At 45.3% G+C, this 15,850-nt stretch overlaps 1 protein-coding gene across 1 annotated transcript in view; it reads left to right on the top strand.

The window, feature by feature from the left end:
- The first annotated feature begins 2,933 nt into the window (after window positions 1–2,933).
- Window positions 2,934–15,850, top strand: part of LOC110559994 (cytochrome P450 20A1) — a 38,021-nt gene continuing 25,104 nt past the window's right edge. The window contains exons 1-4 of the mRNA XM_021655662.2: window positions 2,934–3,070; window positions 7,897–7,946; window positions 8,565–8,731; window positions 10,143–10,285. Coding sequence (XP_021511337.1) covers window positions 2,999–3,070; window positions 7,897–7,946; window positions 8,565–8,731; window positions 10,143–10,285 — 432 coding nt within the window. The 5' untranslated portion in view covers window positions 2,934–2,998. The remainder of the gene's footprint in view (window positions 3,071–7,896; window positions 7,947–8,564; window positions 8,732–10,142; window positions 10,286–15,850) is intronic.

The raw sequence follows: 15,850 nt of genomic DNA on the forward strand, positions 1-15,850 counted from the left end.
TAAATGTTCGAGATTTTCTTTCTTAATAACAACATAGAAGTCTTAAAACACGAATTTAGAATCAGGAAACTGAGAATATTTTTGCTATTGTCATTTTAGACAGGTCTCACTATGTAGATCAAGATAACTTAGAACTCACTTTGCTGGCCTTGAACTTCTGGCAACCCTTCTGCTTCCGACTCCTACTGTTCCAGTGCAGTCTCAAACATTCTGCACCTCTATAGCTCAGCAAATCCGTTTCTGGGCTCTGATCCTCCAGCAGCTCCAGCTGGGTTTGCTATTTTATCTAATCCCTGCTTTCACATTTGTATCAATTATCTCTGCTGCCTCCAGAAAGACTTTTTTGAACTCTAATACCTTTGTAGTCATTCTGCAACCTACAAATACACTTATTTTGTGAAACACTGTATGACTTAATATTAGCAATACAGAGAATAAAAGGCCAGAAGATCCAGTCTTGGTGGAATATACCTTTAAATCATGCACTTGGGATGCAGAGGCAGGCAGGAGGGTCTTTGAGAGTTCTAGTCCAGCCAGGACTCTATATGGGGATGCTGGAGAGAGGGCTCAGCAGGTACAAGCCTGATAAGTTCAGTCCCTAGAACTCAGGGAGGAGAGAACTGTCTTTTGACCTCTCCATGTTCACTGTTTATGTGGGCACCTACACTCTCACATATATCACAAACACACACACACACACACACACACAATTGAAGTAAAAGAACCTGATTGCCAGTGGCTACCATTAAGAGAAATCCTATTTGGTAAATTGTAGCCATGGAAACCAAAACTTGTGAATTTATTGTTCAATAAATTCTGACACTGTAAAGATACAGACTTGCCCATATGTTTCTGATTCTGACGTGCGCACAGTATGAATCATCAGATCTAAGCTCTTTTTTAACAAAAGAGGTGACAATTGATATATGTGTATATTTACATTATGCAAGAAGTTGAGCCCATTCAAGTCAGGACAAAAATCTGTGGTATCAATACAAAAGCCTGTGAAAGTATTCTACGTATGGTTATCAAGCTAATTCTAAATCGGAACATACACACAGAGAAAGAAGAAGTAAATGTCTTGTCTGTGGCATTGTGTTGCTGGCAACGAAACTGAGACCCAAATGCTAACCAAGTGCTCCACCACCTGGTCTAGATTCATCCTCCTAGTTTAGGCAGTCTCCATTTCTGAACCTTTCTGGCCTGCCTCTGTGGATACTCAAAAGTTCAGAAAGATTCAGGCTAAGGGCTAGTTTCAGGCTAAAAACTTCAGGTCTTGGTGGTAGCACATATGCCTGGCAGGTACCATGCATGGTTTTGTATGGAACACGGATCAGGGTCTTGGGAGAGTGGTGCCTAGTTATTGTTAGAAAACTACATTGGGCATTTCAAAATCTTACCTGCTGTTGATCTGGACCATCATTTTCATGGGAAATGTCTTTAAAATTGCTTTTTAAAATGAACCCTTGAAACACTAAGGACAGTTTGAAATACATTCAAGGGCTGGAGATATGGCTCAGTGGTTAAGAGTGCTGTTAAGATGCTCTTCCCAAGAGACCCGGGTTCAACTCCCAGCACCCACATGGCAGGTCACAACCGTCCGTAAGCAGTTCCAGGTAGTCTGATACCCTCACACATAAAATTAAATAAATTATTAAAAATACATTCAAAAGCACAACTTTTGCTGAGTGTGGTGTTACATGCCTATAATTCCAACTACTTGTAAACTAAGGCAAAAATAAAATTGTAAGTTTGAGTCCAGCTTGAGCTACATAAACAACTTGGTCTCAAAACAGGAAAAAAAAAGGCTTTCCATCAAAGGGAATCATGAGTAAGCAATGCTGTTCCCACTGCAAAGATGTGGCATTTGCAGTGAGGTGTATGGGTCCTGCTTAAGCAGTAGTCATTTATTATGGGAGCTCTAAATGCAATCCAGAATGACTTCACTTGCCAAACTGCTGTCTGACACTTTGATATTCAAGCTCCAAGACCGAGAAACTGTTTTAGGATGCTTTCACTAAATGTAGTACCAATAAGTAGCAGGCTTTGCCTTACATTACTCCATGTTAAAAACCAAATCAAATAGGATCCTCAGGTACAGTCATGCTCTGATCAAATAACGCTTAAAATTAAGTACACAGCACTCAGTTTTGCCAGGGCTCAGCGCTTTCCATAAAACATCCAGTAGTATCCTACTACTGGCAACTCTACGGTACTGTTTTCAATGATTTGATTTGACGAGGCAGGGTCTCGGGAAATCGAGGAATTCGGTACGTTGTTGGGAACAACTAAACCCTTGATTCTCTTCAGGTCTTCAGGTCTCCATCTCCTGAGCGCTGGGATTACAATGTGTGCCCGCCACCAGGTTCTGGGCAACTCTGTGCATACTAGAAAAGCATTCTTTCTCCTCCGCAGCCTCTGGCTTTCAGTCTCACATAGACGAAAACAGGCCTTGGAAAATTCAAGGAATTTACTGCAAATCAGAGTTAACAGCCAGAAGTCCCTACCCAACGGCTGCCACCGTGGCTAACGCCTTTAATCCCAGCGTGTAGAAGACAGAGGCTGGCAGATGTCCGTTAGTTGGAGGCCAACCAGGTCCTCACAGTTCCAAGCTAGCCAGAGATAAGCAGTGAGACCCTGCCACAAAATAAAACCCAACCACGTTTACTGGACTGCTTTCGAGAAACAAGGGCCTAACGGTGCTTCTTCAGCCACGTGGTTGATCAGACCGGCTTGGATCGTGAATCTATCCCAGAAGGAGGCAAGAGATGACTTGGTGCAGGTGGCCCTTAACCGGACCGGGGCGGGAGACAGGCCTAGAGGTTTCCGTGCGGCCCGCGGAGCAGCCGCCGGGGCCCTGCGGGGGCGACGCCCACCGCGGGCGGGGCGGGGCGGGGCGGGCGGGCGGCCGCTCCCATTCGCCGACCGCCCGAGGCCGCCTCCCTCCTCGGCGCCGCCGCCGGCCTAGCGCAGGGTCCGGGACCGCGCGGCCGGAAGCATGCTGGACTTCGCCATCTTCGCCGTGACGTTCCTGCTCGCGCTGGTGGGAGCCGTGCTGTACCTCTACCCGGTAAACGCCGCCTGGGGCCTCAGGGTGCGCCTGCGCCGCACGGACCCGCGGGCAGCGCGCTGGGGTCGCGTCCCGTGACGCCGCCCCGTGCGCATGCGCGCTCTGCGACCCACCGCGGTCCTGCGCGGCGACTCAGAGCCGCGGGGCTGGGGTCCCGGCCGGGTCGGCGGTGCGCGCCAGTTTTCTTAGGCGGCGCTGAATTACTTTGGGTGACTTTGGGGACATTGACTCCCCCAGGCCCAATCCCGCTGGCCACCGCATCAGGAGAAAAACAGCTTCCGTCTTTGCCTAGCAGACCGTTGGGATGCGCGAGGCAACTGCTTCCCCGTCTCCCCCTAAACGCTGTCCACCTGTCCTTTTCAGAGGGGAAGCTCCCAGAACTCCCGAGTTAGTGGCTAAGGGAACTTTTCTTTAAATTAAGTGTAGTTTTCTTTCTTAAAAAAGATTTATTTATTTTATAATGTGTACAATGTTCTGGCTGCAGGTATGCCTGAATGCCAGAAGCGGGCACCAGATTTCATTATAGATGGTCGTGAGCCACCATGTGGTTGCTGGGAATTGAACTCAGGACCTCTGGAAGAGCAATCAGAGCTTTTAATCTCTGAGCCATCTCTCCAGCCCCCTAAGGAAACTCTTTTTTTTGTTAACTTTTATTAATTACACTTTATTCACTTTGTATCCCCCCAAAACCCCTCTCTCCTTCCCTCCTACTCCCATCCTCCCTCCCCCTTCACGCATGGCCCTTCCCAAGTCCACTGATAGGGGAGATCCTCCTCTCCTTCCTTCTGATCTTAGTCTATCAGATCACATCAGAAGTGGCTGCACTGTCATCTTCTGTGGCCTGGTAAGGCTGCTCCCCCCTCAGGGGGAGATGATCAAAGAGCAGGCCAATCAGATTATGTCAGAGGCAGTCCCTCTTCCCATTACTATGGAACCCACTTGGACACTGAACTGCCATGGGCTACATCTGTGCAGGGGTTCTAGGTTATCTCCATGCATGGTACTTGGTTGGAGTATGAGTCTCTGGAAGGACCCCTGTGTTCAAATTTTCTGGTTCTGTTGCTCTCCTTCTGGGGTTCCTGTCCTCTCCAGATCTTACTATTTCCCACTTCTTACATAAGACTCCATGCACTCTGCCCAACAGTTGGCCATAAGTCTCAGCATCTGCTTTGATAGTCTGTAGGGCAGAGCCTAAGGAAACTTTCTGAAAGCATATTATACAGCCAGGTGCTATGTACACTCTGACTCCAGCACTGGCAAGGTGGGTGGGATGGACACCAAAGCCCATCCTGCATCAAACCCCGTCAAAAAAAAAGTACAAAATGGTAGTGAGCAGCCCTCCTGACAGATGACTGGTGATGGAGATACCCCTTAGAAGTGTCCTGAAGACATGGCTCAGAGGTTAAGAACACTGGCTGTTCAGTTCCCAGCAGCCATTTGGTGGCTCACAACCATCTCTATGAGATCCGGTGCCCTCTTCTGTTGCTCAGGCAGAACACTGTGTACATAGTAAAGCAGTGTTCTGTTCAGAGCTAGCGGATGGATTAGAAAAAAAGCACCGATGTGAAGAAGGTGAGAGTTCAGGCCTTCCAGGAATGGGAGAACAAACTATCGCAGCAAGCTAGATCCATGTGGCTGGAGTGGATGTACCTCCAGACAGGGAGCCGGCAGGCCATTTTCTCCTGGAGGGTTTCAGTAGGCGGCAGTTTTAGTTCTAAGAAAAACTGGGAATGCTGTGTCAGGCTTGTAATCTTACTAGCACTTAGGAGGTGGAGGCAGGAGAGTTCAAGGTTTTCCTCCAGTAACAGACCCAGCCTGGATCCCACGAGCCCTTGTCTTATATTTTATCTACTAAAAGAAGATGGGGTTTCTTTAGTAATATGCAGGAATATGTTTTGAGTTTATTCCTTTTACGTAAAAGCAGAATCTTTGAGTCAAGGAATTTTCAGATTTAAAAGAATTTTAATTTGAGGGCTGGACATGTCTAATCCCCGGGCACTCAGGGAGCTCCAGTGGGGGGAGCTTGAGCTTGGTTGGAGCCATCTTGGGCAATGTAGCCAGACCGCACTTGAAATCAATCCTTATTGTATTAGGGAAGTCTTGAGAATCATTCTGGCTACCATGTTAAGAATGGACAATAATTATGGGCCTGGGGCAGGGGTGGGAACAGAGAGAACATTATTTTGGTAAGAGATGGTGTGGGTTTGGACATTTGTGAGAACTACAGCATCCTGAATTTAAAGCCTGGATATAAAACATGAGCCTAAGAGAAGCTAGAAGAAAAACACTTTTTTTTTTTTTTTTTTTTTTTTTTTTTTTTTTTTTTTTGGCCTGGTAGATGGAAGAATTTGACACCAGGGGAAAGTGAGGATTTTGTTTAGTTTTTATTTTGGTGGGGGTTTCATAGAGATCAGACGTTTGGGTTTACTTAAGCCACGTTTGAGATGTTTGTTAGACATCCAAGCCAGACAGTTATCTAATCAAGTACACAAATCTTGAGTTTTAAGGTAAAAGATGAGACCGGAGATAGTTTGGGGACTGTCAGTGTATATATTATATTTAAGCTACAAAACTTGTTCCAGTCTCCTGGGAAACTTAGATATACGAGAGATGAGGTCTGTTGTTGATTATTAAAGTTTAATATTGATTTTAGTTAAACAGAGGTTATTCCTAAACCAGATGTATACCCAAATCACCACACAGAAATTAGGATTTATTTAATTAACCTAGAGCACAATGCTGGGCAATAGTTACTCCATCCTAGACCTCCAAGCCTGCATAGTTTCCTACCATTCAGATTTCCCACATTATACTTGCTTTTAGCCATATCTTAGGTCCAGCTCATCTCTCCTGGTGGTTCCAAGTCCTCTCCTGCTGATCTTTCCTCTCCTCTCCTCCCACTTGCTTCTTTCTCCTCCTTTCTGGGCCAGGATGACCCACCCTATTCTCTCCATTGCTCAACATTGGCTGGTTGTTTTATTGACAATACAGAGAACAAATGGGTGGCATGTTTACACAAACTTCAGACAGGTGATGCTTAGAGTAAGAATAATGCAGTGTCGGGACTGAAGCCAGAGAGTGGGAAAAATCAGCATTTGAATGAACAAGGGTAAATTGTATACATTCCACAAGAACATTATACCAACCTAGGTCCAAGGACTAAGCCCTGAATTCTCCATTAGTATAGAGGCAGAAGAGGGGAATTGGGGTAGGGGAGGACTGTTCTGGGGAGGAACAGTCAGACCAAAGAAAGGCAGAGAATAATCAACCAAGCCAAATGTGGCAAAATATGCCGAGGAAGCTCAGGCATGAGAATTTAGTAATATTGGCAATCCAAGACGAGCAGCTCCAGTGGATGACAGGGGTGATGACCTGGCTGGCGGGTATCGAAAGATAATAAGTATACATAATTCTTTAGAGTTTCGCCCTAACTCCCAATAATTCATTTGGTCCTTAAGAGTGATTTGTATCCCCTAGTGACACTGTTGAAAAACCTGAGTTGTCTGTGTGTTGGTCTTGCTCCCTGAACCTGAGGGGAGCAATTTGATGGAACTCTCACTGTCTGTGCATTGTCTAGCTGTAGGTCTCTCTGTGTACTTGCTCCCTTTTACTGCAGGAGGAAGCTTCTCTGATGATGGCTGAGCAAGGGTATGAGTGTAGCAGAATGCTTTAGTCATCTTGTTGTTTTGCTCCTTTAGCAGAACAGCAGTGTTTGATTTCCCCTAGCACCCCAGACTATCTAGTCTCAGGTTCTTCACCAGTGTTGGGAACGGGTTCCATCTCATGGAGTGGGCCTTAAGTCCAATCAGATATTGGTTGGTTGCGCCCACAAGCTTTGTGCCGCTATTGCACTAGCACAATTTGCATGCAGGACAAACATTGCAGATCGAAGGGTTTGTAGCTGGGTTGGTGTTTTCCTTTCTTCTTTGATAGGGTGCAGAGTACCTTCGTGTGCCCTGAACACTAACCAGTAGGGGTGAAGGTTCAAGGTAGACACCAGCTCGACTTTTCCACATTCTGTGAGTTGTGTCGGTGATGTCTTCAGAGATGGGGACTTACCATTAATTTGTGGTGAGAATCCAATAGCTTTGGCAGTAGCCTGGGTTGTTTGGGGGGTCCTGTGGGACCCCTTTGGCCAGCAAGTCAATCAGGTGTAACCTATTCCTGGCTGGAAACTTCGTTTGGTGACGAGAGATGTCCAGCTAGGACTCTGCTTCCTGTTACTTTGAGGTTTTAGATCACCTTCGTGTGTGTATGTATATTAGGAAGCTTCTACTGTGTTGCGTCTCTCTATGACTAGCCAGAAGGGGGTGGTCCACGGGAAGAGCAAGGCCGGGTGCCATGCCAGCAGGATCTCACGGACCCCTGGGAACTGGGACAGAGAAGAAGGGGAGGCAGGTGGGCTGCTGTGGAGCTGGGGTTAAGACTACGAGGTTGGAACTGGAGGACAAGAATGGTGCAAGGTGAACAATGTCTGGGAAACATGGAGACAGGAGAGGCTTCATAAAATGACAGTGGTCTGTATTATCAGATCTGCAGGCACAGGAACCAGCGTCTGAATAATACAAGGGTAATCTTTAGACAGTGCACAACAACATCACTCCATCAGAATATTTTTTGAAAAATTGACAGTGGAAGAACATGAAAGCAATTTTTCTATGCCAAGAGCCTATTTTGTTTTATATAGAAATGAGTCCTTGGATTCAGCTGAATTGGAAAGTTGTTTAAGGATCTGGATGTCTTGTTTAAACATTTAGGGCTTCTTGGATATGTGACAATTCACTACACACTACAGTAAGCTGTTTTGTGTTGTTTTTTCCATTTAGGCTTCCCGACAAGCTTCAGGAATTCCAGGGATTACACCAACTGAAGAAAAGTAAGGGTTTTTTGTTTGTTTGTGTTGTTTGTTTGTTTGTTTGTTTTTGATGATGCTGGGGACGGAACCCAAGGCCTCAGGAGTGGTAAGCAAGTACTGTGCTCTGAACTACAGCCTCAGCCCTAAACTATATTTTTAAATTACTCATTTTATTTAAAATTTTGTACTTCCACTTTATTTCTGGGAGTACACCCTAACCTTCCTTAAGAACTGGGAGGGTGACACACATCTGTGAAAAGCTGAAAATAAGACAGAAGTAAGACAGAAAAAGGAAACAAACGTCTAAGCTAACCTTAGGGTTTCTTGAGGCTGTAAACGTGCCGGAGGCTGCCGGGGAGGGGCGAGCTAGTGACCAGCTGGGTAGTTCTCCTGGACTATGCCACGTGTTCCTTGTGTGGTTTTCAAGGTGTCATGAGTTCTCAAAATCCTCAGAAAATCCATCTCTAAACATAATCACAGAGAGTGGGGCAGTGAATATAACCTAGTTTGGGGTTTTTTGGTCATTTAAATTTTATGAACCTTTGCCTTTCATCTGTTGACAGTTAACTCAGAAGTCAGCTTTGCCTTTCTGACTTGACCAAGTCAAGTTGATTATATTACATGTCTGTCTTTCATCAGAGATGGTAATCTTCCGGACATTGTCAACAGTGGAAGTTTGCATGAGTTCCTGGTTAATTTGCACGAAAGATACGGGCCTGTGGTCTCTTTCTGGTTTGGCAGGCGTCTTGTGGTTAGCTTGGGCACCGCTGATGTTCTGAAGCAGCATTTCAGCCCCAATAAGACTTGTAAGTACCATTTTCTTCCTCAGCTGACGCTTTCCTCTGAAGACTGAATGTCTGGAAAGAATGCTGTTGGATAGCAACAGCTGATGTTTCTCAGATGCTCTGTGCTGTGTGTCGGGCGTGTATTATAGTCTGGGTTATCTCAGTTAACGAGATGCAATGATAGGGAATCATTTTTATCTTTACTTACAAATAGTCACAGTGCAATGCTATGATGGATTACATCAGAGTTCTCTAGAGGGAACCTGAGAAGATAGTCCTGGAGTACATCTGGAAGGGTTAACATACACAAGCAGCTAGGAAAAGCCTGAGGAATATTAGTGAGAGAATTAGCTGTGCTGTTGCATAGCGCAGCACAGAACACGGGACTGCAGTAAAGACTTAGCCGGTGCTGGGATGAGGCCGATGGAGAGGGAGTCAGTACTTACTAGGTGAGCAAGCACCCAGGAGAAACAGCATTTTTATAACAGGATAAAGGCTGTGGCTGCTTCTGAGAAAACTGAGTAACTGTTTAGAAAAAATATATATATATATCATTCCTTGCCTTATTCATTGTATCAAAATACATTTCAGGGCTAGGGGAGGAATCAGTTGGCCAAGGTCTGGATGCACAGGCGTTTCTGTGCTCAACCCCAGATTCCACACAGAAAGCCAGGTACGGCAGCACACTCTTGTGTCCCAGAACTGGAGGGTAGCAATTGGCAGGGCTCATTGGCCAGGCAGTCCAGTCAGATCAGCAAGGTCCTGTATTGTTACAGTGAATGGGATTTAGGATGGATTTTTCTTCCTTTATATCTTTCTGTGTCATTTGAATTGTTTTTAGTGATGCGTGTGCACGTAAATCATAAAGCTACTAAAGGAATAGAAAGAGAAGAGAATCTGACATCAGCTGATTTTATTAACTAACACTTGAAAACAACACACAGTAGTATCCATTTTGCTTTAAAATTAGCGCGGGGAGCCGGGGTTGTGGCTCAGGGGGAAAGAGCACTTCCAAAAGACACAGGTTCGGTTGCCAGTGCATACATGGAGGCTCACAACTGCCTGGAGCTACGGTCCTACAAGGTACAGCGCTATCTTCTGGCCTCTGCATGCATGGGGTACACAGACATGCATGTAGGCAAAACACCCAGACAGGAAAAAAGAAAACAAATAGGAAAAAACATTGTAGTCACATCCAAAGTGATTGTATGCGGGTAAAATGAAGCACGATGGAATTCTGAGTCAGGACGGTTCTGCCCATTTTCACTGACGCTTGAACTGGTCAGATTTACCAAAGATTGTTAACGGGGTTATGGAGAGATTGCCATGCCCTCTGCCCTTCCCCTTTACCTCCCTGACCTCTCATTCCTTTCAATACTTTTTGCTTTGAAATGAGTACTTTAACACAGAAATCTGAATCTGTCTGTTTCAGCGGACCCATTTGAAACCATGTTGAAGTCCTTATTAGGGTATCAGTCTGGTGGTGGGAGTGTGAGTGAAAACCACATGAGGAGGAAACTCTATGGAAAGGCTGTGTCGGCTGCTCTGCAGAGTAACTTTCCTCTCCTGCTGACGGTAAGGAAGGAAGCGCGTGGTCTGGGGATGTGGGGGCCACAGCAGTCTTCACAGAGTGCAGACATGGTGTTCACAGAGTGTAGACAACAGTGTTCACAGAGTGCAGACACAGTGTTCACAGAGTGCAGACACGGTGTTCACAGAGTGTAGACACGGTGTTCACAGAGTGTAGACACGGTGTTCACAGAGTGTAGACAACAGTGTTCACAGAGTGTAGACAACAGTGTTCACAGAGTGTAGACAACAGTGTTCACAGAGTGCAGACACACTGTTCACAGAGTGCAGACACTATCAGTATGCCTTATATTTGCCACTCTTCTCTTACTAATTTTCTTTTTTTCTGGGGGTGGTGGTGGCGGGGAGAGGTTTCTTTGTATAGCCCTGGCTGGCCTGGCTTTGACCAGGCTGGCCTCGAACTCACAGAGACCCATCTGCCTCTGCCTCCCCTGTTGCTGGGATCACAGGCATGCACCTCCTCTGCACCCCCCCCCCCCGCTTCTTACCCGTTTTCTTAAGCTGACTTTTAGAAGGTTTTATTATTATTATTATTATTATTATTATTATTATTATTTGTAATTGTAGGTAGGTAGGTATGTCTGCATGTGGGTATATGTGCTTAAATCTGGAAGCCACAGGCTACAGATCCGCTGGCACTGGAATTATAGGCTATAGTGGAAGTTTTGCTTTCTTTAAAAACTCAATGATGGGGGCTGGAGAGATGGCTCAGTGGTTAAGAGCAGTGTCTGCTATTCCAAACGACCCAGGTTCAATTTCTAGCACCCACATGGCAGCTCACAACTGTCTGTAATGCCCATTCCAAGGGATCTGACACCTTCACACAAAAAATAAATAGATAAAAATGTTAAAAAAAAAAGCTCAGTTACATTATATAAATATGTTTTTATTTTAATTCCAAGCGTGGGATATGGGACTGCCTTAGTTTATCCACAGTTTATCCAATTGCCTCATACAAGGTGTGGTCTTTGCCAGCTGCTTTCACTTCCCTTGCCGGTGTGTGTGTGTGTGTGTGTTATGGAATTAGACATGAGATTCTAGTGGGTTCTCTACCCCAGCTAGTTCCCAAATAATCAAGACCTTTTAGATTAATAAAAGCTTTAAAGTACCACAGGGCAGATCGCAACCCTCTAAGTATTTTGCTATTTCCCAGCTACACATCCCAAGTTTCTTGCCGTAATTGTTCCATCATGCCAGTCCCATGACCATGTGCTCATGGTCCACACTGCCCCTTGGTGACTTCCTTCTCTCCGCTTCCTTTCCTGTTTCTTTTCTGTCCTCATGGCCGCATCTGACCCCAAGCCTGGGAACCTAAGCCCTGCCTGCTTCTCTTCTGCCCAGTTACAAGCTCCTAGCTAATTTTATTAACCAGCCAACCTTAAATTTTGGAGCCCATGAGAATGTGCTGGTTTGGATAGCAATCAGATCTTGGGGGTCAGTATTTATCATTAGAATACATAACACCAGACCAACCCCCAACATATGTGTGTATGTGTGTGTGTATGTGTATCTGTGTATATATGTGTGTGTGTGTGTGGTGTGAGTGGTATGTGTGCATATGTGTGGATGTATTAAGTTGGTCCTAGATGTCTTCCTTGATTAGGTAGGGGCTCTCACTGAAGCTAGCATTCATGACTTGGCTAGTCTAGCTAAGTTGTTTCAGAGATTGCCTGTCTTTGCCTCTTGAGTTATGGGATTAAAGGTGTCCCACTGTTTATGTGGGTGCTGGGTTTCCAAACTACATCCCCATTATCTACTGACCATCTTCCTGGCCCTCAGGCCAGACTCTTTTTTTTTTTTTTTTTTAGATTGATTTATTTATTATTTATACAGTACTGCTCCTGCATGTGTGCTTACACACCAGCAGAGGGCACCAGCTTTCACTATAGATGGTTGTGAGCCACCATGTGGTCCCTGGGAATTGAACTCAGGACCTCTGGAAAAGCAGCCAGTGCTCTTAACCTCAGAGCTGTCTCTCCAGCCCCAGGCCATGCTTGTAAGCCAGTGTTGAGCACAAATGAAAAGAGTGCAGGTTATTGGGGCTCTCCTTGGACATGCTGAGTCTCTGGGACAGGAGCCCAGCATCTTCAGGAAGTTCTGCAGGAAGTGTACAGTCTGAGTACAGCACTCACCCGCACTGTAGGAGTCGCTTTCTGTCGCTGTGGAAAGTCCCTGGGAGAGCACTTTGAAGGAGGAATGTGTTTTGGTTGATGGTTTTGAGGCTGTGGTGGCTGGTTCGGCTGCCCTTCCAAGGGAAAGCATGGTGAAGGAAGGCTGCTGACCCACTGGCCTCCAGGAAGCAGAGGTGGGGCAAATGCACCGTCATGGACACACCCAGTTGGTCCTGACTGCCCAGTAGCCCATAAATATCAACTTACCAGTGGATTAGCCCATTAATAAATTCGGTGCTTCGTGATCCACACTGCCCTGCACATGACCCTTCTGGGGGTACATTTCATATTCCAGCCAAAGCGCAAACGTTTCCTTTTGGTCCTGTGTTATTGGGCAGTTTTCTGTCGTCATCCTTGCCTACTTCTGCCGGCCATGCCAACCCTGTGCTCGCTACAGTGTTCTTGCTTCCTGCATGAGTCCCCAGCACGTCGGCTCCCCACTTCCTCATGCCTTGCCGGCAAACCCGTCCATCATAGTACTTTTTCTTTCTCTTAAGTAAGTCTCAAGGAGTGCTTTTGTGTGTTCCCCACCCCCACCCCCCTGCGAGCAGTGCTGGTATTAATTCAAGGTCCTACGACATAGGCAAGTGTTCTGTTGCCCAGCCCTAAACATTCTCCCTTCCAGCCAGGGTTAATCTTCTCATCTTTCACCTGTTAAAACAATTTATCAGTGTAACGTGATTGTTACAGAAAACACGGAACCTGACTGCATAAGTAAATCATGAATTAATATGTATATTTATGTATTATTTGGAATCATAGAAAGGCTGAGTTTGGTGCTAGTCTGGACCGTTTGTGGAGGCCCTGTCTCAGAAAAGTAAATGATAGGTCGTAGGGAATAGGTGTCTTTAAAAAGTGATCAGTCACCAAGGAAGCGTTAGAGCGAGCCTCCGCTGCCGGCAGAAGCTTCCTTACTGTCAGGCAGAACAGCACCAGTCACAGCCTTAGAGCAAGTCACGTGCTACAGATCACCACAGTAAACCATTTGGCGTCTTAGTGTCTTTGGTCCAGATCTGAGTGGTGTGGCCTGATGACTGATTCTTCCTGACTTCATGCTCTACACTATGGCTCCTCCCTGTCCTGACCATGGCCTGAGTCTCCACTTGAATTCTGTCAGGGTCCTTTCTCTCTTTTGTATTCCTATGCTACTTTTTTTCATGTCTTTTGGGCTATTTTTTTTTAATATTTATTCATTTTTTTATTTATTCATTCATTTATTTATTTAGTGTATGAGTGCTCTATCTGCATGTACACCTGCACACCAGAGGAGGGCACCAGATCTCATTACAGATGGTTGTGAGCCACCATGTGTTGCTGGGAATTGAACTCAGGACCTCTAGAAGAGCAGCCAGTGCTCTTAACCACTGAGCCATCTCTCCAGCCCTGGGCTATGTTTTGATGAAACAAGTTCTTCTGGATTTTAGAATATATGAAGTCACCTAACTGATAGAATAGTACAAATACTGGTAGCCAAACATTTTGAATTAATTAGTTATATTAGCTCATTGGTAACTTTATAGGTAGATGTTATTATTTCCCCATTTTACAGATGAACAGACCAAGTAGTCTGTCCAGGATCATCCAACTAATAAACCACAGGAAAAGGTTTGCCATCGGCCATCTGCGACCAGACAGCTTATGTCGCACCCACAAGGCTCTGTTGCCTCTTTGTAGCTTGGTCCTCCCCTCATGTAGTTTTGCTTGGATAATTTTAGTATACTCTTTAGGACTACAGTTACGGTCCCAATTCAAGGCAAATTAAAAGTCACTTCTTTGAAATAATAATAATTGCTGGGCATAGTGGCTCACACCTTTAATCCCATCACCCGATCATTCAGAGGCAGGCAGATGTCTGTGAGTTTGAGGACAGCCAGGTCTACAGAGCGAGTTCCAGAACAGTCAGGGCCGCACGGAAACACACTATCTCAGAAAACAAAAACAAAACGAAGCATTAGTAATTTCATGGTAATTGTTACCTAATTAGTTTTGAAAGAAATTTTGTATTTTTTCCGAATCGCTCATCTACATTCCAGAATTCAGTTGTTGAGGCTAAGGCATGACAGTGCGTGCAGTCCTCACACGGGGTAGTCTGAGGTCAGTCTGGACTACACGACAGAGTGTTCTTTTTTCTTTTTGACAGGATGTCTATAAAGCTTTGGTTGTCCTTGAACTTGTTATGTAGAGCAGGCTGGCTTCAGACTTGTGGTACCATGCCTGGCTGACATTGTTTCAACAAACAAACAAACAAATTCTGAATCCTATCTGTTAAACTATAATCCTTCCTCTAGGTATAACTTAAGGCTAATTTTTCTGTCGTACAGCTATGTTAGTTGAAACTACCATGGTATTTTAGCTTGATTATTTTGAAAATGCCTGTAAGCCGTCGTATCCTGACTTAGGGTGCGTGATAAAGCCGATAGCACATGTGCCTGGGTTTTGACAGTTCATGCATCATATCCATGCGATTTACTTATGTAAGGAAAGCTAGTGACAGAATATCACAGCATGGGCGGACCCCTGGGTCTCCATCATTGCAATCAGTCGACAGCTGTCTTCCTGTTACTGTATATTGATCGCACGTGACAGAGTTTGAGGAGTGATTTAACAGCTGTCTTAGGAAAGGAGACCTTTGTCTTAGATTTGGACGTCTCTGCTGGTACTAAGTCAGTGTGTCAGCTGAGTAGGATTCTCACCTGAGTTAGCCAGCATTCACACACCAAAAGGTTTTGTTTAATCCCGGACATGGACTCGTTATGCTTGCCTGCAGAACAGACAAAATGCTGGGTGACTCAGTTACACTCTGTGCATTATTTTGATGGGCCTTTCCACAGGGTAACCTAAGACTATCCTGCACATCAGATATTTACATTATGATCCATAACAGTAGCAGAATTACAGCTAGGAAGTAGTAGTAAAATAACTGTATGGTTGGGGAGTCAGCACAACATGAGGAGCTGTTTTAAAGGGTTGCAGCATCAGGAAGGGTGAGGACCGCTGGGGAAAGGCGTGCACGAGCAGCTCACAGCCCAGCTCGTGATATAAGCGACTTAAAAGAAAGAACATAGTTCACACTTAGCCCCTCAGCTGTGTAATCATCCTGGCTTTCATAGTAAAGCCGAGTGACAAAGCTCTGTACCACCTGAAGAAAAATTGAATCCTGATAGAAAAATAGTTAAAGGAATGAGTGTGTACTACACAGAGGAAGACAATAACTGAAAACAAAGTCAGACGAAGCCGTGCTGAGATTTTTTTTTTTTTTTTTTTTTTGGACTGAGAAGTTTTGACATTATAGGACACAGTGCTGTTAGAAGCATGAGGCTCGGGAATTAGGGTGCTGCTGAGGGAATGAGTTGATACATGGCTCCCGGAGGTAGCTGAG

Source organism: Meriones unguiculatus, chromosome 15 (assembly GCF_030254825.1).
Source record: "Meriones unguiculatus strain TT.TT164.6M chromosome 15, Bangor_MerUng_6.1, whole genome shotgun sequence".
Lineage (NCBI taxonomy): Eukaryota > Metazoa > Chordata > Mammalia > Rodentia > Muridae > Meriones > Meriones unguiculatus.